Source organism: Mastomys coucha, unplaced genomic scaffold (assembly GCF_008632895.1).
Source record: "Mastomys coucha isolate ucsf_1 unplaced genomic scaffold, UCSF_Mcou_1 pScaffold5, whole genome shotgun sequence".
Lineage (NCBI taxonomy): Eukaryota > Metazoa > Chordata > Mammalia > Rodentia > Muridae > Mastomys > Mastomys coucha.
In genome coordinates this window covers 85,313,704-85,339,459 of record NW_022196911.1, presented here as the reverse complement: position 1 = coordinate 85,339,459, position 25,756 = coordinate 85,313,704, and the positions used below count along the sequence as shown (strand labels likewise).

Genomic DNA, 25,756 nt, shown 5'->3' with positions numbered 1-25,756 from the left:
ATTAAAGGCGTACGCTACCACTGCCCGGCAAGGCAGAGCCTTTTTTGACGGCTCCTAAGCTAGATTTAGAAGTACATAAGGTGATAGCCTGAAACTTCACTTTGAGATCTGGGCATCTGAATCCAAATTTATCTCTTTGGGATAAACTGCTTAAACCATTTAGTTGCCCTTGCTCCAAGTAGTTTAGACACCCAAAAGGGTGATGAATGGCAACTGCTATTCTCCAGAGGCAAGAAACCTAAGAGAAGCTAGAAGCAGATTTGCAGACAAAGATTAGACAGGCCTGGGTGCCCTACTGTATGACACTGGCTCTCACTGAACTTTCTACACCTTTACTATGTCACATGATTAATAATAGTAACCATACCATTCCCCAAAGCCCCAGTGTGACTATTCAGTACATTCCCTAGGGTATATCTGATGTAGTTGTTTAAGGATGGGCAGGTTAATAAACATAGATAAAAAAGAAAGGATTTCTAGAGAGGGAGAGATGAACTAGCAAAGATATGAGAACATAGTAGTCAGGAAGATTTGGGGAAAGAGGTTTGGCTGGGTTAGATCAGAGCCATCAGGCATGGAGAGGACATTCAGTTGAACCAAAAGAAGGGACCATGCCCCTTGCTCAAAAGGGTTGTGTAACGTGAATGGAAAGTAAGAGCCAAAACCTTCAGAGGTGAGCTTAAAAGTCTAGGGGTAGGATGAGAGCTTATGGCAAAGAGAGAGAAATGTAGGCATGGGAAACACTGAGTGAAGTCAAGCATGAGCAACTGTTTTTATCTATCTATATACCTATCTATCTATCTATCTATCTATCTATCTATCTATCTATCTATCTATCTACAACCTAAATACTGTTCCCCTTTCAGACCCCTCTCACATAGTTCCTCCTTACCTCTGCCTCTAAGAGGGAAACCCCACCACCACCATATTCCCTCACCTTAGGCATCAAGTAAGAGTGAGAGACTATTAACAAGAGTGAAAGAAACAGCAGGAGATTGTCTCTGAGGTCACATTGGTAGCAGAAATGCAAACAAAAACAAAAACAAGACAAGACAAAAAAAAAAACTAAAACTAAAGCAGTGTCTACACATAGCTTCTGAAACCAAGAAAACAAGTCATTCCCACAGGATAGATAAAGGGAAAGAGAGCAAGGAAAGACTTCATTGTGGAACTAGCCTGGATCATACCTTATCTTTAATTAATTATAGGTGTGTGTGTGTGTGTGTGTGTGTGTGAGAGAGAGAGAGAGAGAGAGAGAGAGAGAGAGGGAGGGAGGGAGGGAGGGAGGGAGAAAGAGAGAGAGAAGGAGAGAGAGAGAGAGATTTGTCTCTCCATGTCTCAATGACACCTGTGGACCAATCAATGATTTGGGATCAATTTTTGACAGTATATATTATGATGACAGTATACACTTCCTAGGATCCTGTGGGTCACAGACACTTGAAAGAGTCCTATGAATCCTGTGAGGGTCATGTACTTGGCCTGCCACCATTCATCATGCTGCTCTCTGTGCCTCTCTCCACACTGCAGCTGGTGAAGCCTATAGCATCCTTTTCCCTCTGCTCATTCATTTGTTCTCCCACCAACTTATACTACCACGTGTCAGGCATTACCATAGGCCCCAATAAATTGGGAATTCCTCATGGAGTGCACATCCTCTTGGGGGAGACAAATGTGCAACCGATGGGCAGATAACACGAACATCAGAGATGTTAGGCTGTGGGCAAAAGCAAGCCACGGAAAGAGACTAGAGTGAAGCCACAGGGCTGCCACTCTCTGTAAGATGACCTGGGAAGGCCTCTATGAAGACGTCACTTTTGAGCAGAGTTCTGGCATTTCCAGATGACAGGAAAAGCAAGTGCAGAGGCCTTTGAGTAATAGTATGTGTGGGCAAGAGAGCAGTGTACATAGTCTAGAATAGGTGAGAGCAACAAAGACGGGAGAGGAAGTCACAGCAGGAAAAGCCCGATCCTTCAGCGCACAGAGACTCTGACAAGGAACGGAGTATATTGATTGTGAGTGTTGATATGAAACTCAGTGGATGTTTTGGAGCAGTATAGTGTTAAAAGCTCTGCAAGATGCACTACAAGCTCTCTCTCACACACACACACACACATACACACATGAAAGAAAGCTTGACTTTGTTTAACTCAGAATTTTCTGAATTCATCTGACCAGAACTGGAAACATTTTTGGCATGGCATCTATTAAAAAAGATCCACAAAACACATACTTAAGGATACAATGCCCTAGAATAATGTTCCTCGAAGTTTAATGTTCAGAAGAATCACCTGGAGAACTTGTTAAAACATAGATTCCTGGAGCTCAGCCTCAGCGATGCTGGGTCAGGAGGCTGAGAATGAGCTGGAAAATAGACTTTTCTAATAAGCTCCTGGGTAATCGTGACGCCACAAATCCATGGGCCATAGCTTAAGTGGTTCTTCCTAGGACCCAGAGATAAATACACAAATGCAGACTTAGAAATATGATCAGCAGAGTAATATAGTAGTATCCAACTGTGTCTTTCCCTTTGATCTGTCTTACCTACTTTTATTGTTAAAAGCAACTGTGAGACCATGCACACTAGCCTTCATCTATGAAAAATAGGCCATAGATCAAAGCCTATGTCTCACAGTTCCTGGTTTGAAGGTTGTTTTTTTTTTTTTTTTCTAAAGTAAGACAAACTGATACTCCTCTGGCCCTCCCTTACGGCTACACCATGGGCTATCTAACTGATTAATGAGCACCATGTAGTTTCCGGAAAAGACCAATTGGTGGGGCTTTGTTCCATTGACACGTCCAATTCCATTAGTGTCTTTGGTATTTTTTAAGGACCATGGCAAAGTGTTGCCAGTAAGTAGAAAGTGATACACTGTCCAGTGCAAAGTTTGTCATATCAGAAACAAGTTTTAAAAGATTGTAGGCTCTTAATAAGTATTATGACAAACCCCACCTTATCCTTAAGCAGCCAGAACTTTCTTTTCTCCTCCACTGGGCATTAGCCCACTAAGAAATGAATGACAACTTCTATAGGAACTATTAAGCCTTGGTATATTGGACCAGGCTCCTCTGAGGAAGATGCTAAGAAAAACATTTTTAACTAGGGCCTTGTGCTCTAGGTCATTCCAAAATAAGTGGTAAAAATGCTCTAAGCATTTCTGAAAGAAAAAAAGAGAATGTTTTTAGAAATTCAGTCAGAACTAGGAAAAACTTTATTAACAAGGGAATTCTAATGAAACTTAAAAAGCTGTAAATTATGGGAATATGTAAATTATAGTAAAGGGTGTAGTATATTTCAGTTCGACTTGCACAAGTCATCATCATCATCTACCTCATGGAAAGACTTGAGATTTGGCAACCCAACTGTGCTCCCAACCAGTGACCTTCATCGAATCGTAAATAACTTGCTGACCAGCAATGGAAAACTGCATCCGTGCCTGTTCCATCACCAAACAGATGTGGCGAGGGCAAAATGATAAGGAAGATTAGCCTCCTGTCTCCAGGAGTTAAAGAGCAGAAGGAGACACCCACAGGATATTGTGACTCTAAAAGAGACGGCAAAGGAAGATGTCTCAAGCTCTGGATGGCAGGTTGAACTAGGACAAAGAGAAACAGTTTCAAAAGACCCACTCCTCTCCACAGCCCTGGGGCTGGCACTGCATCAGCCCTTTAGGCAAGGCCATAAAGCCCATGTATGGAGGCCCTTAGGCATCACTGTGTAAACTGTTCCAGAAGAAAAGGGAGAACAACGTCACAAGGTCAGACACACCATCCAATGGCGCGGCCTCTTGAGGATTTGCCTAGCCTGCACTGAGGAGGTCGCCTTGCCCTGACCCTGTGGGCAGTCTCAATGAAAGGGCTAGCCTACCATGAGAAAAGCTGATTTTTTATTGATTTCCTTGGCTCTGTAATTTGTGCTGATTGGACCAAAAGGACAGAATTCTGGAGAATTAAAAAAAAATTGGCCATACACTTCTTCATTCAACACACATTTGCTGAGCTTCCACTACAGGCCAGTCACTGTACTGGGTGGACCTGCAGACATTCACGACATGCAGGTTACGCACCCAAATCTCAGAATCTCAGAATCTAGAGGGGATAGAGGCGATTCTATCAACAATCCTAGCACAATGAAAGCCCTACTGTAAGACAGAAGCCCCTGAATTTCAGAATACCCAGATCTTCCTTCAGAGGCAATATTTTAACTAGATCACGGGGGAATAAATCAAAATTCAGAAAATGAAAGGCAAGGCTGAAGAGAGAAACCAGTTTAAGCGAAGGGAACAGCATGCACGAAGGATAAGCCGGTTAGGTCCGCCCTTAGTAATGTGATGTATGCTTAGCACCTCCATGGAAGCTAGAAGGTCAGACTCCTGGCAGTCATTCCAAGGAGGTGAGACTACATCCTATGGGCAAGAAGGGATGGTGAAAAGGTTTTAAGGAAAGGGATGCTAAGGGCCTAATGGATTCCAGCAGTTCTAGGGAAGGCAGAAAACACAAAAGCGGGGGTACTGGGGCTGTGACTAGAGGTGATGAGACCATTAAGAGACTATTATACTGGCGCAGGTGGGCAATGATAAGTAAGACCTCGGAACCAGGACTGGCATGGTAGGGCTTTAAGTGTAGAAGGAAAGGCAAAGGGATTCAGGAGTTAAAAAATCAATGCAACTTGGTGATTGATGTCATGCAGCTGAGGGGCAAGATGGAGGAGCCAGAGAGTCTGAATGGGGTCTGAGATGGATGGCACTGCCATCTACCAAAGCAGGAAACATGGGGTGGGGGGGAAGAAGCTGGGGGAGGGGAGGATGATGAGTTCAGTTTGACAAATGATGAGTCTTGAGGTACTCGTGGGATATCTAGGCAATGAGCTTAATAGAATCCAGACCCCAGTCTTGAAGGAAACGGCCCAGCATCAACCTTTATTCGTAATCCCCATTTTTTCCAGATTTAAGATACAAATCCTGTATTCCAAATGTCAGTCCATTCACTACCAGGACTCTGTGGCCCCAGCTCCTCAGGCCCAGAGGCTTTCTGGCTCCCTGGCAAAGACTTGTGGCACTAAACTTATCTTGTCTGTTCTTTGGCTCTCAAACGAGGCCATGATTTTCAGACAGACTGGGGGTGTGAAGAGATGAGCGTTCTTAGACTATTCTCATCCCAGTGTGCTTGTATTTGAACTATTAAATGTTTTGTTCTTCCCAGAAGGTGAAGGAGAAGAGTGTTAGAACAAACTGATTCTGGTATGTTCCATATGCATGTTGGGTACTGTACTAACACTGTGCTGGTTCCTCTTAGAGAGCCCTTCTTTGCCCAGATTTAGGGATAAGACTGAGGTCCTTGGAGATCACCTTCCTAACATCACGCACTGGTAGCAAACGCACCGCTGTTTACCAGCGTGGTCTTTAATCCATTCACTCTCTACTCCACTGCCCTTTGAGTGTTCAGAGCAGCTGTACTCTATTCTGTCGCTATGTTATACAGAGGGGAAATAGAAGAGAAACAACACCACAGAGAATTGGTCTTAGTTTGTGTGTTACTCACAAATCATGTAGTCCCAATAATGACATTACCATCACCTTATACTGGCTTGTCTGCAAAATGCACGGGATTCACATTTAAAATATATATATATTAGAGGCTTCCAGTCTACTGTCCCTTCCTCAGGGATGGCTACCAAATGTGTCATTGCTAAACCACAAAAGACTATGTCAGAACAACATTTGTCAAAGTGACATTAAAGGCTGCGGGTAGAAACCGCTGGAGCAGGGAAAGTGCTGCATCTGAAACGTACTTGTAACTCATTTGTGGTGCATGGCATGGATGGCATTGGGTGGCGTGGGCATGGGAGACCACCCACTGATTCACAGATCCTACCACAAAATGCAAGAGAAAACCGGATTCCCTGGCTTTTGAGACAAAACTGAATATCCTGGTCTTTAAGAATTCAGATAGAACCAATACTGCTTCTTTCAAAAGCATCACACGGTTTCTTCACAGTCAACTTTTTTTTTTAACAGTTTTTCAAGACAGGTCTCTATGTAGCCCTGAGTGTCCTGGAACTCACTCTGTAGAACAGGCTGGCCTCAAACTCACAGATCCACCTGCCTCTGCCCCCTCCCCCGAAACCCAAGAGTGTTGAGATTAAAGATGTGTCCCACCACCACCCAGCCATCCTTCATATTTTAGAAAGAAAAAAAAAAACAAGTCTACTTTTGTTGTCATTTGCAAGTTTATTTGGAAACAGAGGCTGTGAGACTCTTCACTCTACAGCCAAGGGAGGACACGTGTCAAATGCTAGCTGTATAATGAAAGATACAACTAAAGATTCACATTCAAATCCTAGACCTTAAGAGTTTCCTTATTGGGGGAAAGATGTTTGGATTTTCATCCTAAAGAGGGGTCTCTGTAGAGTTTTAAGTGAGGAAATTGCCAGAGAATGCCACTGTTTGGGCAAAGGGTATGAGCTTTACCATTTGCTGGCAGAGCATGGGATCAGCTCTTCTCTGTGAGCTCTAGAGAGTATAGGAAGGGTATGAAGGAAGGAATAACCAGGTAACAGAATAACCAGGCCTGAGGATAAGTGGAGCTGGAGTAAGGGAAACACAGCCTGGAGAGAGTAGGACACACCTCTAGTGAATCTAGAGCACCGAAGCCCTTGCTCTCACCTCTTTCTATCCCATGGGAGCAAAGGCAGTGTGGGTCACCCTTTCACTGGCCTAAAATTTCTCCTAAGAGGATACCAAGCAAGGAAGCAGGCAAGGATGTAAAGATGAGGAGAAATCCCTCACTTGCAAAGGAGCAAGATTTCCTCACTAGTGGAGATGAACAGATATCCCATTCTGAGGCATGATGGTTTAGCTTTCCTGAATGGTTGGGCATTAGGTACTGGGATCTCTAACAAAGGGAGGCATAGGTAGTAAACTGGATGGTCTTAGTATAATCTCTCACCCAAGAAGACACAGCCAAAATATTCGAACACCCATGAGCTTACAATGACCTTGTTTTCAAAGCCCGGAAAGTGAAAGTTGGACAAACACAAAATAAATGAGGAATACTCTCTAGCTTTGGTGATGGACCAGGAAGACCCTCAAACCACACTGTCCTACACCAAAATTCTTTCCCACCACATCGGAACCCTAGGTCATAGTGTGTAGCCAGAGCTGTCCTGAGAGCAGGAAACCTTGCCATATGCCTTTCCTGAAAAGGAGCAGAGATGGGCATGCAGCTTCCCTGTGGCTTCTGTCCCAGTGTGTTTTGAGAAATGAAGGCCAAATCTACAAGACCAAAAAAAGTGGGGGGGGGGAGCTGGTCAAGAATTCGAACCCACTATCCTTCCAAAGTTGCAAAAGGAAAACAGGCAGAAAAGGATTCAAATCCAAATACAGTTATAGAGGAAATTTCTAGTTAGACATGAGACAGCCTGAGAAGAGCATGTCTCATCTTCTAGGCAGAGAAAGCAAGAGACTTGGTTGAAAATCAAATCTAGGTTACAAGTTGCTACTTGACTTTATTTGTTTTTAAAGTGTTTTTCCAAGTTGGTGTGTGTGTGTTTGTGTGTGTGTGTGTGTGTGTGTGTGTGTGTGTGTGTGTGTAGCCCTACAAACAAAAATGTATATTTAGCAATTCAGTACTTCTGAAACTTGTATCATTAGTCAATTTTGTAAACATCACATACTATATTTACATAAACCTAGATGACTATGATATCACTAAGTGACATAGTCTTATTGGGCCACCCCTACATGTGCAGACATCATTGAAACACCATTACGTGGCACAAGACTATGTATGAAAAAGGCCCCAACTTTAGGAAAAAGTCCATCTAAACTGCAGCTTGAGCCAACCCACTTCCCCATACCATATGAGGAGTTGGTAACCTAAAAGGGAACACTGTCTGACTAAAGCCAGACAACTAGCCCCTTAAGAGCACATTTATAATTTATTTATGGCTTAATATTTTCCACTGATAGGGTTAATAAATCATGTTTCCATTCGACTGGTTTTCTGTGCTGTATGAATTTCTCTATTTTGATACCAGATCTTAACATGTTTTATTTTGCTTGTCCATTTTCCAGTTCATTTTTGCAGCTACAGAGAGAAATTTATTAGTCTGTATTGCCGCCTTTCTGCTGTTGTAGAGCTGGACTCTCTGAATACCCAACAGTCCCTGAGGGAGGCAATCTCAGACAGCGAGGTCGCAGCTGCCAAACAACGGCACCAGCAAGTGCTGGACTTCATTCAGGTAAGGCTGCTGCCGCCCCCTCCGGTAATGCGCTTAATGTTGTTCACTGGTGGCTAGCAGGAAAGATGCCATGGGAAGGTCTTGATGGCATCCGAGCTGGGCTCGTGGAACTAGCTGGGCTAGACTACATGCACCATGTAGAAACAGAGTTCAGCATCCAAAGAGAAAATAATAAACAGACAAAGGCAGACAGGCGGGAAGATAAGATTTGGAAGTGATAAGGTGTTCTGGTTGGTCGGGGCAGAAATTGAACACTGGGTGGCCAGACAAGACTGGGAAACTGAACAAGACTGGATGATAGCAGTAAGAGCAGACTAAAGGCCACAATTAAAAAAAAAAATCACAGTTTCTCACAGCTCTACTGGGCCATATTGGAACAGGGAGGCCATGCCTCTCGTGGCTACTGCTATAGTCATCCTGGTGGTTCACTATAAGATTTCTGTGTGGTTCTGCTCACTAAACAGTCTGCCTGGTCTCTCCTGAATTTAAGGAGAGGTCTAAAGGTAAGGAAGCAGCCAGACCAGAAGCTCCAACAACTATCCAAATAAGAAGTAAAAAGCTCAATATGAGGAAACATTGTGAACTTGGGGCTCGATAGCTAAGTCACTTGGGCTTGGGTAAAGTACTTACCTGGCAGAATGAGGCCCTGAGAACCCACATTAAAAAGCGAGAGTTCATGGGGCATGACTTGTAATCCCAGGGAATGGACCCTGTGCTCAGGGACTCTGGGGCAAGATAACCTCTGGCACTCAGTGGCCCAGCCTAGCCTTTGTAGTGAGCTCAGGGTCAGTGAGGGAGACCCTGTGCTGAAAGCGGAGTGGACAGAGCTCCTGAGGAACAGCACTGAAGGTTGTCCCCTGACCTCTATACACATGTATGCATACACACCCGTACACACATAAATGTTCACATATGCACACACACATACACACACTCCCCCTTTTCTACTCATTTATGAAAAATAGTCACAATAAAGTGACTATGGACACACTTTAATTCCAGCACTCAGGAGACAGAAGAGGACTGATCTCTGCAAATTCAAGGCAAGTCTGATCTTTATAGAGAATTATAAGGTATCCAGGGATACATAGCATGACTCATGTCTCCTAGAAAACAAAAAGGGAGGGATGTGTGATAATAGCCCTACATCTTAGTATTATTTTAGGGTTACAGAAATAATTTTAGTGAGCTAATGTCCATAAAGTGCCTGGCACATATCAGCTAGTCAGTAAGTTGTATATGCATTCATCAATAAGAAGTACAAGGGCAAGCATGGTAAGACATGCCTCAGGAAGTAGACACAGGAGGATCAAGAGTTCAAGGTCACCTTTAGCTACATAGTGAACTCAGGGGCAGGGCAACATCAAATAAAGTCTTGAAAACAAACAATAAAAAGGTAGAAGTAAAAGTCCTTTGAAATATAAAAACGAGAGGAATAAAGGCTTGGTATTTAGAAAGAAATTGTGCAGTAGAACCACCCTATTTCCCTCATCTATAAATGAGGATGGTCCTCAGACCAAAGGAGTACCTGTTTACTTCTCCACCTGAGGTTATAGACTTTAGAATCTTAAAACATTCGGTCCATTAATTTCATTTCTAATAAAGAACAGATGTTGACAGTAGAAACAGAATAGGAAAAAGGGGGATATGACATAAAGATGACACCAAACACTGTGTGTGTGTGCATATGTGTGTGTGTGTGTGTGTGTGTGTGTGTGTGTGTGAGAGAGAGAGAGAGAGAGAGAGAGAGAGAGAGAGAGAGAGTCCCTTTTAGACAGGGTTTCTCACTGAGCTTGGAGTTTGACGTTTCTCAACCAAGCTAGCAGCCAGCAAATCCCAGAAATCTTCCTGTTTCTGTAAACCCTTCCTTCCCACCTGACTTAGCACTGAAGTTGCTGGAGTGTGCGCGTGACCATGCTCAACATTTCACGTGGGAACCAGGATCCAAACTCAGGTTTCCATGCTTGCACGGCAAGTGCTCCTAGCCACTGAACTGTCTTTCTAACCCCCTCCTCATCTTATGAGTCCAGTGCCATGGTGATGCCTGGCATGTTGATACACAGGTGTAATCCAGAGATAGAGAGGCTGAAACGGGGAGACTGAGAGTTCAAGGCTAGCCTGGGCTACATGAGGAGCTCAAGGCCAGTCTGGGTCACATTGTCTCAGTAATAAAGAATCCCAAAGTCAAGGAACACATCCTTTAGTTGTCCCAGAGCAGATGACATTTTGTTTGATCTGGAGGTGGGTGGCAGGGCTTGTTTCTCATATCTGCAGTGGAAGGATTGGACTAGAGAAATTCTCTGGTCCTAGTCAACTCTAACATTACTTTTATGACCCACAACAAGAAACATTTTAAAGAAACACTTTACTAACCATTCCTTGGATTGCGTTTCTGCCTTATTCCCCCATAAGCTTCTCCAAATCTCATTCATCCAATAAAAACACTGCTTTCCTTTAGTCTGTGGCCATCTTGAACCATCGCAGAATCCATGACTGCATCCTCGCTTCCTGACCACTCCCCGTGCTCCCCTCATTCTACACCTAGCCTCGAGCCTCTTTTCTCATTCCTTCTGATCAAATGTTTAAGTGGGCTGAATAATGGCAGCCCAGGCCAAGAATTTCTCAAAGTTCTTGCCTGCTCCGGACTCCCGTAGGCACATAGACTTGGATAAAAGCCAGTTCCCTAAGTGTTCAAAAACTACTTCTTGGAGTAGGCTAATTCCATACCATCTACCTGGATCCCCAGCCTTCAGTATGCCACCCTGCTGGCCCCGACATGAGCAATTTCACTGCCTGCAGACAACTCAGTGTCCTGGCTCCCTTTTACCTGTGTTGACTTCTTAGCCCCCGCCCCCAAAATGAAAACCAGCTGCAGCCACTCAGCCATTGGTGTTCACAGCTCAGCCCACCGCACACCATAACCAGGGCCTGCAGAGGCAACTGCCAGGTCTGCCTAGATCTAAGACAGTGTTACTACACAAACCAAACATTGTAAAGAGCAGGGGAGTCTATGTAAATACTGCTTGGAAAAGAAGCCAAGGAGCGTAGCCAAAAAAGGGGAGGTCTGGACCAGGGGAAGCATAGAAAAATCACAGATAAGGTATACAGGCTTTATAGACAGTACAGGCAGTAGAAACGTCAAAGCGAGTGAAGGAAGAAAATGAGAGAGGGAGAGGGAGAGAGAGAGAGAGAGAGAGAGAGAGAGAGAGAGAGAGAAGGAAAGAAATGTCAAAGCATGAAGACCTGAGGCTTAGCGTACTTTGAGCTGTTAAAGCCAAAAGGGCAATTAGGCCATAATTTATATACTGTAATGCTTCAAATGTGCCTAAGCCGTAATAGAAACAGAGCTCATTAAACAGAGCCAATCTATCATCCCCTCAAGCACCTTGTGGCTATGCCGTGAGAAAGTGAAAGCCAATCACCTTTACATTTTAATAAAAATATTATCTCGCCTGGGTCCAGAGAAAGGGTATAATTTATAGGATGAAAACTGAAATTTGTAAAGAGTGGGGTGAGAAGTGAACGCAGAACCTTTAATCAACAGACCCGGGCAGTTCACAGGCGTTCATTTGAAAAGCGTGTCAGCAAGTCTTCAGAAGTCGAATTTGGACCTTAAAATCGGGGGGGATTATGTTGTCAGTTGCTTTTAGATCAACAGTAGAAGGTGAAATGAGTGGAAATTGGAATTCTTTTGGAGCTACTTAGCAAGGTTTCATTAAACTCAGTCCACAGGCCTCCCCGAGCCAGTGGCAGTTTTTTTCTTTTTCCTAAGTTGGGCCCTCCTCACCTCAGCACCAGGTAAACCTAAGCTGTCGGCATTTCGGCGTGCAGCTCTGTCCATGCTCCGCAAGAGGCCGAAATGCCTTTATCTAAAGAGAACAGGTGGACTGTTATGAAAAATCCCATGAGTTTACAAGTTACCACAAAGTGGCTAGCTTAAGGTAACAGAACGTTATTCTAGGCCTTGGAGGATAGAGGTCCGAGATTCCGGTGCAGCACTGCAGTCTTCTGAGAGCCCAGGGGAGAGTCCGTTCCCTGCCTCCCCTAGCATCTGGGAGCTGCTGTCATTCCTTACCTCACGTCCATCTCTGCTTTTGTGGCTGAACTGTCTCTTCTCTTCAGCCAAGTCCCCCTCTGCCTCTCGCTGGCAGCAAGTCCTTATGAAGACATTTGTCACTGGAATTAGTTCTGCCACAGACAACCCAGGACAAACATCTCTTCGAGAATCCTTAACAACCCCAGCTTTGCCACTGAAAGTGGCACTCATTTTATTTTTATCATATAAGGTAATAGCCATAGGTCCTGAGGGTTAGGATTTGGGAAATCTTTTAGGGATTCACATTCATCCTACTGAAAGAATTTTGATTGGCATCGTATAACTGAAGACATCATAATGCTGCTCCGTTTAGCGGAGCTCACTCATCCATATCCCCTGAATCTTTCCAATAACTCTGAGAGTAGAAATCTGAAGAGCTGGGTAGCCTTCCCATCCCTTCATTTACTGTGCTATCATCCCCTGAGCATCTAATTTAAGAAAAATATGAAAACATAGTTCCTGTCCTTGACAGGCACTCTAGAGAAGTTAGCCATAATCTAGTGCCTTTGAAGTAACTTCAAGACCACTGTACACCGAATGCCAATAACAGCCAGCTGAGAAAGTAACTGTTTCATCAAGGGAAATCCATGCAGGTCTAACCTGGGAGTCCCAGTTTGGCTTTGCCCTTATGAACTTCGGGTTCCCTTCAAATTCTCCCCCATCATAGCTTAGTGCCTCCTCCTGGGCCTGGCTGCTGTGGAGTTTCCTGCCCAGCTAAGCGAGGGAACAAACCGTGGGTCTCAATCTCATGCTTTCAACACCAATGTTGAATACTCTGCCAGGCCCTACCAGGGCAGCACAGAGCTAGAAAGCAAGGGGAAATGGCCCCCAGCCACACAGTTTCACCCACTAGTTCATTTTAGCTTGCTTGTCACACTGGGCGTGACCATGAGAGGGAATGTCATAGTTTCAGAATCTATTATGTGCTAGGAGTACAAGGTTCATTGGTAGTGTTGCTTTTTTTTTTTTTTTAAGAGTATAGTTAAGTATAAAGACCTAAGAAAAAAATTGAAAATAAAGTAACACTGGGTGATACCTAATCTTTAAGACCTCTACAATCAGGGACACTTAACATACCATTCTTCACACGGTGAACATCTTCTGCCTGAAGTTGGTACTGACACCAACTTTCTAAATGTTCTCTGAAAAGAACCTTAAAGTATTAGAGCTGGATGCTACCTTAGCCATTACGTGGGTAAACTTCCTCAGTTACGGCTTTGCCAAGGTACCCAGTGAAATCAGATGGAAAGCCGACCGCAAGCTTTAGGTTCCCAAGAAACAGTGTAACTGATGGTCTCCTCTTGAGAGGCAAAACAATCAGAAAGCTCATGGCCATGGCCAGGGGCCATAGTGATCTGAAGAACATCTGTCATCTACAGGGAGAGAGAAAAATCGAGCAACTCTTAAACCACTCGCAACTGCCACTGTACTCTATAATGAAAATGTCACTGTCATCACTATAGTAACCCTGAAATCAAATGGGGTCCTGATCTAAGGTGTGCTCCCATGGAGTGTTTCAACTCCTCCACAGGAGCTTTTTAAAACTGCTTTAGACTTTGGAAGCATTCGCTTTGCATCTACAAAAGTAGTCAGCTTACTTATTAAACTTACTAAGTTAGACAGTTCCTGGAACATGGGTATAAATGTTCTGAAATGTATACATCACCCAATCACATCACCTCCTCCAGGACACTGTATGTTTCATGACACAGCAAGAGAAGATATGCTTTACATGTGTGAGCTAAGCACCCTGCAGTGTCCATCGTACATGCTTTCAAACCCAGCATCCCACTCAATCGTCAGGACAGCCTATGGGATATTTATCTGTCTTTGGCAAACAAAGCAACTAAGGCTCAAGGCAGTGCCATAGAAACCAGAAGTCTAGCAAATGGTTCACCTTGTACTCTTAAGAAAATGTATTTTTCTTCAGTGAGTGCTTCATAGCTTAATGACTTCACCATTTTACTCCAAAGCAAATCGATGAAGTCTGGCGTGAGATGAGGTGGATCATGGATGCTCTACAGTATGCCCGATACAAGCAACCAGTCTCTGGCTTGACGATCACCAAGCTGATAGACTCCTCCAACGAGCAGAATCTAAAGAAGATCAGTTCTACGTCATCACACATTGACTGTCTTCCGTCAACATCCCCATCCCCAGAGATGCACAGAAGAAAGGCAGTGAGTGGTAAGCAGAAAGATCTTGAGTTCTTTGGTTTGGCGGCTAGAGTCTTAGCCCTGTCCTCGCTGGTGATGTTCTTTGTGTGGATGCATTGGTTCTAGTGGGGGGTAGGAAACACTGTTCAGGAGTAAGAATAAAAAAGCATAAAAGAAACAAACCCAGAGCCGTGAAGACTAAGGCAATAACATGAGATTGCTTTGCTTTGTCGGGGAGGAAGGAGGTGGTGGGTGTAGACTTGACCAGTGCTAGTCCACATGACCAAGGTATGGAAGGACACTGAGCAAGAATGGAGATTCAAAACTTCCCTAACAGAGGACTGCTGCCATTCCAGGTAAGGACATCAGCCCAAATGTAAGGATGTGAGGAATGTGAGGAAGAGAGAAACCTTTAATAAACTAATTGGAATCCTAAAACTGAAACCCAATAAGCTCAGGATAGTCATGAACATGACGATCCAAGGAAGAAGTCGAAAGAAATGCCTTACACCATACCTCAGAAATTAAGGATGAGATTATGTGGCAAAAACATCATGGAAAAAAACATAATTTTCTACAAAATATCTTTGAGCTTATAGGCAGAAGAAAAAGGATATAAATTTAGGAAATGCTATACAACACTATTTCCTGGGGAAGGTTGAGTCTAGTGTCATTTTTCTAGTCAATAAAAATGATGGCCATTCAAAGCACCTTTATTAATTCTACATCTTAAACTCCGACATAATCTGCATAATACTATTTTTAGTGAACAGTTCCAATTTATAGACTTGTCCCATAGGGGGCAGCATGGTGCAGCACAAAGAACCTGGGCTTAGAAATCAGAGGCCTGTATTCAAATTCCAATTTTGTTGTACTAGCTGCATGCGCTTGGACAGATTGCTACATTTGAGTATTAGTTTCTGTACATGTAAAATCAGGATAGTAATGCCTTTACCTTGAGGAGTCATTTGTGAATAAAACTATCAAAGATGAAATGTAACAGGAAGTATATTACAAATATCGTATTTTTTATGTTACCATCTTCATGTAAAACCTTTAATGGGGATATGTGCCTTTCCTATAAGCAACTTGGTATGTGCTGCTGTTTTAAAAAAAAAAATCTCAGTCTCTAAAAGTAAAAACTTGGCAAGTGTGGAAGAACATGGGAAGCTGCTAACTTTTATTACCAAAGACGTCAATGACTTACCAATTAATTCAACAAAATAATGATTTCAGTAGAGTTTCTCGGGTGTTTTGTACTGTTTGCTTTGCTTTACCAACTTGCACTCGCCCTGGGGATACAAACCAAATATCCTTTGTGCCAGAAACTGATCTAATGGGAGATTTAGATAGACTGACAAAAGAAACAACTCTGTAACTGCCTAGGGTTACAAAGGAGATTGGTGGCATTGACCCACATGCTCATAAGATCAAAGCAGGAGCCAGTACCGAGCAAGCAGAAGATGTGCAGAAGAGGAAAGGGAGCGATGTGGGCAGAGGAAGTGGATTGTTCTGATCGGTACTTCAGTAACTGTGGTCGGTGCAGCTGATGGTCAGGATACTGGCTGCTCATTCTTTATGTCCATATAAAAATACATGTTGGTTGCCTACCATGTGTCAGACACTGTTTTGAGTAATCAGGAGACAACGAAAAAGAGTAAAGTCTCCACTTTTATGGAACTTAGTCTAGAAGGAATGGAAAGGAAAATAGAAATAGAAGAGCAGGCCATTAGAACTCCAGTGTACAATACAGAACAACTGTGATGAAGGCAGACGGAAGATGGTGGATTCGAGGATGCTCGGCAGAAGCCCACCTGAGATGGCGACATCTTAACCCACCACAGGACAGGGAAAAAGTCTGGAGCTGGAGTTTCCTAAGCAGAAAAATAGAAAGGCTTCAAGGTGGATGGGAAAGAAGGTGGAGTGCTGGGCCAACTTGAGGGAAAGGATGGGTAGTAAGAGGTGGGGTGGCCCGTGGGGGCCATCCCAGGTAGGATGCTGAAGCTCCCGCCACCAAGTTTGGATTTCTCAGCTTGTGACAGAAAGGCACTAGAAACCATAAGCAAGAATCAATGGAATCTAAATTTCTCTTAAAATTAAATCTCACCACTGTATGGGGAGAACATACAGGGAAAATATGAAAAGCAGAGAGTTTAGGAGGCGAATAAAAAAGAAGAACCTAAATTTTTCTGAATTGGATGCTTTAGGGTTCCAGGATGCGATTTACCAAAAAAAAAAAAAAAAAAAAAAAAAAAAGAAAGAAAGAAAGAAAGGAAAAAGGAAAAATAGAAAAATGAGAGAGAGAGAGAGATAGACAGAAGGAAAAATAAGCTTCAATAGCTGGGTGTATTAAATATAAATGGCTTTGAATATTTCCACAAAAAAAATTTTTCAGAAAAAAAAATACAATGTAGAGATATCTACCACACTGGAAAGATAATTAAGCTAATAATAATACAGATTTAAGATGCTGTTGGCCCATACATTGTGTCTGAAACTATAAAAATGCATGAGATCCCCTAGAAAGTATATGTAAGCCATGGAGAGAAACCCTATGGAAGGCGTCCGGGACATGAATCAACAGGATGCCTTAGATTAAGAAGGAACAACCAGGGACAAGAGATTTAAAAGAAAAACATAACAAAGCAGAAAACAGTGCCAAAAAAAAAAAAGAAAGAAAAGAGAGCAGGTCAAAGGATGGAGAAAAGTTAAATAAAACAACTGTACACTTTCTGTTCTTTTGCTTTTCTCAACAAGGAAGTCATCAATAGCCTTGACGAGAAGAGTTTGTGAAGGAGAAGAGGAAGACATGTCACTAGGCGGGGGGTGGGGGTGGGGGTGTAAATGGGAGGGGACAAAATAGGACTGGAAAGACACACTCTAAAGTCTTGGCTGTGAAAGAGAAGATGAAAGAAAGGCAGCAAGTACCAGAGACACGTAAAGCTCGAAACCACGTCTAAGCCAGCTCCACGGTTTATATAATCCCACAAACAGATTTTCAACTCTATTTCCACCTTCGTAGCTCATCTGCTCTCTCTGTTCACAGAATTTTTCCAGTGTTTAATCTTCTAGCCACGGGGGGGGGGGGGTCCCAAGTGGGTTCCTCCTAGACTGTATGAGGGTGGCCTCCTCTATGCCCTAGAAATGCCAGACTCTCACGTTGGCCTAAGGATGGATTACACACACTCTCTGCTGGGAGGATCTGCCCAATTGCGTTTGGATTTTATTATTAACTGAAAATGTGAGTGATCATCATTCTGTTTCTTAAAACATAATTCTCTCTTGGGTCCATTTATTTCTCTGAAGCCAAGATTCCTCGGGCCTGTGAAACACAGAGACATGGAAAGCAGCAAAGAGAAGACAGAACCTATTGACAAGAACACTCTGTGGAGCATGAGGGAGAAACACTGTCTTATCTCCTCACACACACACACACACACACACACACACACACACACAAACCCGAAAGCACAGATTCCGTTCAGGGCAATGGACTCTTGTCCTGTCTCTTGTCCTCTTCATAAGTGTGACCACTTTGAGTTGTTTGGAAATCACTTGTGACTAGGGAAAACCCAATTGAGACAAGCATCCCCCTCAACTGGGTTACTCACAGCACAAAGTTCTCAGCACGATTCCCTTCTATGTGGGTGAACTCCCTCAACTTCTAAGGCGCCTGCTGGAAATGGAGAACCTATCACAGATATCGCCCCTGGTGCCAACCCCAGATTCTGCCGTAGTTGTGGACTATGTTGGATATGTTTGTGTGACTCTGTGTGGCATGAGAACAGGAACTAGAATGCTAACCTCCCAGTTCTGTGTGGCTTTCAAAACAGAAAGAACCCCTCTGAGTTGATTGAAATGAAGCATCTCCCAAGGGCCCAGGGCGGAATGTTGGCTCCAAGAAAAGGCGGTGCACAGTGAGGGGAGGGCGGTCCTGCTCCACCCCATGGGCATTCTTTCCCACCCCTTTCTGTGGGGACAGTGTCACAGGAAGCAATATTTTTCCCCAACACTGATTGTTTCTCCTTGTGACACATGGGTGAGGCAATGGAGGGAAGGTCGCTGTTGTTTTCTTCAAAATGTCTTTGAAGATCATCCCATTCTTCCAAATGTGAAACTTCCTGATAACCTTTCCCCAGAAGAGGTCGGGAACAATATGGCATAAGCCAGATGGTCCCTTGAGGCACTCCTTCTCTTGGGAAATTTAAAAAAGAAAAAAAATGAACAAAACTACCTAAGGCTTGATGAGTCAATACATTTTTTTTTTACTTATAAATTATTTCAGTTCTATTAAACACATGGAAATAGATCCAGTAAGGCACATATATGCATGTGCATATATATATGGATAATGCTGTAGTCCACGTGGATATAGAATTTAGGGAAATCTGACTTGTTGTTCCTTTCTTTCTGCCTGACCACTAACAACACCACCTTTAAGAAAAAAAAGCAAAAACTTTAAACTAACAATTCTTTCCAGAAGTGTCATCTCCCCATACACTCTCGAGACCCACAGCAACTCCACTGTGCTGTTGTTGGCCTTACCCCCAGAGACCAGGAGTTGCAACATCCATTACAACAGCAGGAAGGAAAACCAAGCATCCTACCCTAGCACGAACGATATGGTTAGACCCTCATCCAGTTCCTCCCAGGTCAAACAGAGAGGAAGCTCAGATTCACCCAATGCTGGCCTGCCCAGTGCCCTCCATGGGAGAGTAGGGAGTGCCACCAGGTTGGATAACATAAGCTGGGAAAGGTGCCTACCATAATGAATACCAGGAGCACGTGGCCTGGATCTGGGGAGGGAAGCTGCACTCTGCATTCTCTTCCTGGAGGAGAGGAAGTAGCAGTGGCCTAAGTCCTTAGAAATTCTCCTGGATGCCCGGGATGCACCCTGGAGACTCTCTGAGCCTGTTCTTGGAGGGCTATACCGCTCTAAGTAAGAGGTTCCGTTATGTCTTCTAATAAATACCCCAACAGTCATGAGAGTCAAACATTAAGATCCAATCCTACCAGAATAGCATTTCCTAAGGGCAGGGTCATGAGCCAACAAGAGACTTAAGACTCCATTCTCTGGCTCTTTTACACCTCCTTCCTGGGTTACTACAGTTATAACTAAGTCTTCTCTTGATTTACTTCTTACCCATCACGCTATAGGAGTCATATAGTGAATTATATCATTTACTAACTCACTATTGAGTCTAATTATTAAATACAGTCTTGAACACCATGAAGGAAAGCATTGCTCTTTCCAGTCGTCCAAAGAACCCTCTCAACAAAGTCCTGAAGTACATTTGAATATTCATTCAGTCTTAAGTAATAAACTGCATCCCTCAATGATACTAATAATATCTTCAGTCTCTAGGGTACTTAAAATGTCTTTTAAAAAGTCTATTTAATCTGCATAACACCAATGGAAGATAAGCAGCCTAACAACCTTTATGCTACAGACAGGATTCAGGCAAGCTAAGTAATTCCTTTAAAACTATATACGCAATAAGAAACAAGACAAGCCTTTAGCCAAGGTTTGTCTCATTTTTACCAACTGTTCTTTCCGCAAATGTGGGTGGACTCTTGGTTCTGATGGCACCAATGACAGAGACATGGTATGAGCAGTTGTCGTTGTGAATTTCCAGGGCAAACCAGGTAAATTAGATCTTTCCAGGTTGTTTCTGGAGTGATCAGAGATGATCAGCCTCACTCTTCTTTATGTGCCTAGATTTCCACACACATTCCAGTTTCACTACAGCTCAATGTACTTTCCACACAAGAGGCCAATGCAAGGGTGATAAGGGACAGTCTGATGATGGGAAGAGCTCTGTGCTCTGCTCAATGCCCAATGCCCAAGTTCCAATTAGAGGACACGGGACATGCAGAAGACTCGATGTACCCTTTTGCTTACCTTGTTCCCCTCATTCCTTCACTGACTGAAGTTAACACTTGACTAAACAGAGATAAGGAAGACAGTGTGCATGCTCTCTATAGAGCTCAACAGTCCAAAGGAGAGAAATACGAGAGAGTGGGTTGTTTATAATGAAACTTGGCAAGTGCAGTAACACAGATATAAATAAAATCCTCGGAAAGCTGAGAGAACTGAGCAACTAGTGCCACCTGGGCCCTCCCTAGAGACAAGATCTTCAAATATGGGCCACCACTGACAATTTACGTTGGCTTCTCTGAAGTTACGCTCTATACCACTCAGTCTTCTCTAGATGCTAGCTTCTGTTTGCCACTTAGAGGCTGGAGAGGCGGCTCTGTAGTACTCGGTGCCCTTGCAGAGGACCAGAGTTCAGTTCCTAGCACCCACAGAAGCTGGCTCACGACCTAACCTTTCAGCTCCACAGGACTCAACGCCCTTTTCTATCCTCAACTGGCACCTGCGTGCATATACACCCATACATACACATACATAGAAAATAGAAATAGATAAGTCCTTTTAGAGTGCAAATTGCTTTAGTCAAGGACCTGAATCATTAACTAGAAGGAGAAAAGGCACTGTCAAGCTCCTCGAGAACCACGCCTTGTTGCAGGCATTTTGCTGTATGTTTCTAGTGCATTGAATCATGAAACTTCCACACCCCAAAAATATGTCCAAGTGTTAACCTTCACAGCCTGGAATCGTGGCCATATTCATTTTTTTTTTTCAAAAAGATCTTGCAGAGACAACTAATGATCTTAAGATGAGATCATCCTGAATTATCTGGGCCCTTAACCCAGTATCAAGAGTCTTCATAAGAAACAGAAGGTGCAGACACTGAAGGAAAGCTATGAGACAATAAAAAAATGTAAAGAACGCTACCAGAAGCCAGAAGAAGCAAGGAACTGTTCCATTCCCCGTTCCGCTGGAGAGAATGTGGTCCTGCTAACACGCTGAGTTTGAACTTGGGCTTCCAGAGCTATGGGAGATACACCTCTATTCTCTAAAGCCATCAGTGCCAACTGTGCTACAGCACTGGCAGGGAAACCAATGCAAGTCTGAGTGGCAGCAAAGGCCTAGGCTCCCTTGCCAGGGACTTTAATATAATTCTGGGTCAGTCGCTTAGATGAGCCGGATCCCTGCCATCGGAATGCATCCAGAGGAGACTCACGAGAGTTCTTAGGTGGCTATCAGTCTCTGGAGAAGTATGCGTCTGTACTTGGGTACCGATTCTGCCATTAATCAGCTATATAAGATGCAAAATTTAATAAGCTTAAGCTTCAGTATTTTCATTGGCAAAATGAGGGGAAAAAAACAAGCATTAAATAATGCTGTTCAGTGTCTTGGCATTATAGATGACTCAAGGTAAGTGAATACCAGATAGTGTTATCAGTCTTGGGATGTAAACAATCCCATCAAGACAGCTTCACTAACCATAGAGGTGGGGAGGGAAATTCAACTAAAACCAATTTCTAATTTTTTTGCATGGATCTGATTTCAAACCCAGTTTCAGATCTTCAATTAACCTCTTTTCCAACTCCTAAGGCACCTATCCTAGCCATCACCAGAAAGGAGTAACAATCATTGCTTCCTGTTTCTTTCAGTGCCTGATCTTCCCCCCATTAAAGATCAAAGAGAGAACTGTCTAAACTGTTTTTAAAAAAAAAAAAAACAAGAAAAACAAAACTTGGCTGAGGATACAGCTTGCCTAATATGTAGAAGATCCCATGTTCAATCAAAAAAAAATGAAAAAGACAAAGATGAAAATCACTCAGTTTAAGCCTTTATTCTTTTCTCTCCTTTTAAAACATCCACATGCACACCCACTCCCCTCCCCACACATACAATCTCTTTATATTTATTGTCTTCTTTCTTAATCATTTGTCTCTGAGAACAATGTCTTCTTCCGTCTCTGAAAGCACCAACACTAGCATGGTTCTCCCAACCCTGACCCACCCCCTTTTATAGTCAATGGCTGCACCAACTGTACATGTTCAACCATCCCCTCTCCAGTGGGGCTTTCTTCCACACATCCACCTGTACCTCCCCTCAACCTTCCTACCACAGCATATTCCCAGTTAGTCTCCTGGATACTCTTGCCTTCTCCTCACACTCAGCTTGTCCCCGATCAAATTCACCATCCTCTCTGCTGCCCAACCGAAGCTACGGCTGCAATAGAACTAACCGGCTTTCCTGGTTTACCATGTCTACCTTTGCAGACATCGTGAATGCAGGCATCATGAATGTTCTCCTAATTGTCTGGGACACTCTTCCCTAGAACTCCTCTGATCGCCAAGATCTCATGCAGATTCACAAATAGATGCAAAGAGATGCAGGCCCTGACCATCTAATCAAAAAGAATCTCCCTCCCAAGTCACTCGATAGCTAAAAGCCAACATCAATTTGTTCACAGGACTTTGTATTCTCTAGAGTTCATATGTTCTGACTTATTTGTTGTCTGATTGACATGATATTAGAAGCTCAAAAGTAGAATCCTTAACCCTCTGGCATAAACTCATGTTCAACAAACATCTTAGAATGAGTGGCTTTCCTGCAAGCCCTCTTCCTCCATACAAACTCTACTACTGCTCAGCACCACAGCTTGAGGAAGAAACACACTGAGGAAACACACAGCCTAGACCTCCCTTGCTAGCTGCCCTCTATGCTCTCTCTTCCTCACTGTTCTCTCATGCTTTACCTGATACATAACTATCCTACATCCCTCTTCTTATCTTGTCTGCTCTTCAAAACCCTTCAATAATCATCTATTGGCTATACAACTTGGAGCTAGCTTCTTATCTAAGCATCCCATCCTCTCTGGTTCCACCTGCTTTTCAAACTAGAGTCTCTTAAAATTATGTTTTGAAACACTTATACACACAGGATCCCAGAAAGTTCTTGTGTCTCCTTTCTCAAACCCTTATATTAACATTTAACACATCACTTAGACATTATTAGAAAAAGAAAATGGATATAACCCACACAGTGGATCTAGATTCCAGCTGTTACACAAATGCTCACTGTGATGTGATAGCCTCACACGTGTGGCTTGACACAGTTCTGTCATATAGTTGGCAGTGGATAACTCCTACCACGATCACAATACTTTAATGTAACCTTACAACAAAACTCTCTGTGTTAGCCTTTCATGGCCTTGCTGCTCTCCTAGGCCCACCCCCAACCCCCAGCAACCCACAATCTGTTCTTCATCTCTATGATCTAGCAAAAATGTTCTTTTTTTTAACTGATTAAAAAGTATTCCATATTATGGGTGTGCCACAATTTAACCATTCATTCATTGAAGGACATAATGGAAATTTATAGTTTTTTCTACCAAAAAGGCTACTATGAACATTTGTAAGTGTGCAACCTCAGTATTGACCCTTCCATTGTGGCCTTGGATCTCCCAATTCCATTCCTGCTCCCCATATTCTAATTAAGTAGATTTGCTTGTACTGTTTTCATTTTTCCCATTTATAATCCTGTCATCATTACAAGAATATCAATTACAAAAGCCTGCCTCAAATCACTTTTAGATGGTAGATTAAAAAAAAATAAGTGAATGTAAAAAAAGAATAGACATTGAAGGAACAAAATAAATAAAAGATGGCTTATTAAGTTTATCCCAATAAAAATGTTATCTCTTTTTTCCTATAAACCTGCATCTTATTTGCTATACTCCCCTTATAAAGCCTATGTCCTGCCACAGTCCTATGAATGCATATAACTTGCCTCATCCTTCCACCAAAACAGTAAACTCCCTGGAAACAGGTGTTCTGACTTCTTAGAAATTTTAGTTTACTTGAGTACCAAGTACAAATGTTCCACAACTTTTGGTAGAATTAAGTTCCAATAAGCCTATCATAAACAAAAAATAAAATAACTCAGTGTCTTAGTCAGGATTTCTATTCCTGCACAAAACATCATGACCAAGAAGCAAGTTGGGGAGGAAAGGGTTTATTCAGCTTACACTTCCACATTGCTGTTCATCACCAAAGGAAGTCAGGACTGAAACTCACACAGGTCAGGAACTTGGAGGCAATAGCTGATGTAGAGGCCATGGAGGGATGTTACTTACTAGCTTGTTTTCCCTGGCTTTCTCAGCTTGCTTTCTTATAGAACCCAAGACTCCCAGCCCAGCAATGGCACCACCCACAATGAGCCCTCCCACCCTTGATCACTAATTGAGAAAATGCCTTACAGCTGGATCTCATGGAGGCATTTCCTCAAGGGAGGCTCTTTTCTCTGTAATAACTCCAGCTTGTATCAAGTTGACACACAAAACCAGCCAGTACACTCAAATACCATTTAATGAACCTAACTTACTAGTAGGTGTGCAAGTCACCTCTAGTTAGGGTGGGAATCAAAACACCAATACACACACACACACACACACACACACACACACACACACACACACCACGAGTGTGAAATAAGCAAATAAGGGTTGGGAGAGGGGAAATGGAAAAAAAATGTAGGTAGCTAAGGAGTCTCCAACACAAAAAGCCCTGATACTGACTCCTTAACAAAATAAACTTACTTTTGTAATTTTCAATATTCTTGTAATAGCCACATCTAACCTTCCACCATGAACAGCCTAACAGGCTAACCTTATGGTTTTATTTTGTTAATTCCTGTGTATTTTGTAATCAGTAAGCGACTCCTGAGTATGGATTCCCTTGCAGAACTCTACCAGTAAACTGTTTTCCTTTTCTTAGTGCTTCTGTGCCTATACGTCTTCCTTTGACAGCATTCTCAACCACAAGATGATGTCTAGTTTTTCACTACTATAAATCATGCTGCAGTAAACAACTTCTAAAACGCCTCCATGTGCACATGGTGACAATTTCTCAAACAGATAGCCAAAAAAAAAAAAAAAAGACTTATGAGGATACATGATATACATATTTTTCAGATTCTGCCAAATTTCAGCCCAAAGAGCTGAAACAATTTAGATTCCTCATCATTATAAGAGAGTTCTTGATTATTTCCCACACATCAATAACACACAATATTCACTCTCCTTCCCCTTCCCTCTCTTTCTTTCCCCCTCCCTCTCTTTCTCCCCCCTCTCCCCCTCACTCCTCCTCCTCCTCCTCCCTTTTTCCCTCCCCCTCCTCCCTCTCTCTCCCTTCCCTCCACTCATCTCTCCCCCTCTTCTTCTCTCTTTCCCTCTCCCTCCCCTCCCTCTCCCTCTCTCTCTCCCTCCCTTCCCTCTCTTTCCCTTTCCTCTCCTCCTTTCTCCCCCTCCTCTTCACTCTTTCTCTCCCCTCCCCTCCCTTTCTCTCTCCCCTCCCTTTCTCTCTCCCCCTTCCCCTTTCTTTCTCCTTCCTCCCTCTCTCTTC

The 25,756-nt window shown here is 43.1% G+C and overlaps 1 protein-coding gene and 1 long non-coding RNA gene across 9 annotated transcripts in view; one reads left to right on the top strand and one right to left on the bottom strand.

Moving 5' to 3' along the window:
- The window catches only part of Ankfn1 (ankyrin repeat and fibronectin type III domain containing 1), a 407,382-nt gene that overhangs the window by 372,066 nt on the left and 9,560 nt on the right, over window positions 1–25,756 (top strand). For all 8 annotated transcript variants that reach the window (XM_031350944.1, XM_031350945.1, XM_031350941.1 and 5 more), the window contains 2 exons: window positions 8,076–8,242; window positions 14,312–14,525. In XM_031350944.1, the coding sequence (XP_031206804.1) occupies window positions 8,076–8,242; window positions 14,312–14,525 (381 nt within the window). The remainder of the gene's footprint in view (window positions 1–8,075; window positions 8,243–14,311; window positions 14,526–25,756) is intronic.
- The window catches only part of LOC116076894, a 51,551-nt gene that overhangs the window by 22,547 nt on the left and 3,248 nt on the right, over window positions 1–25,756 (bottom strand). The window lies entirely within an intron of this gene.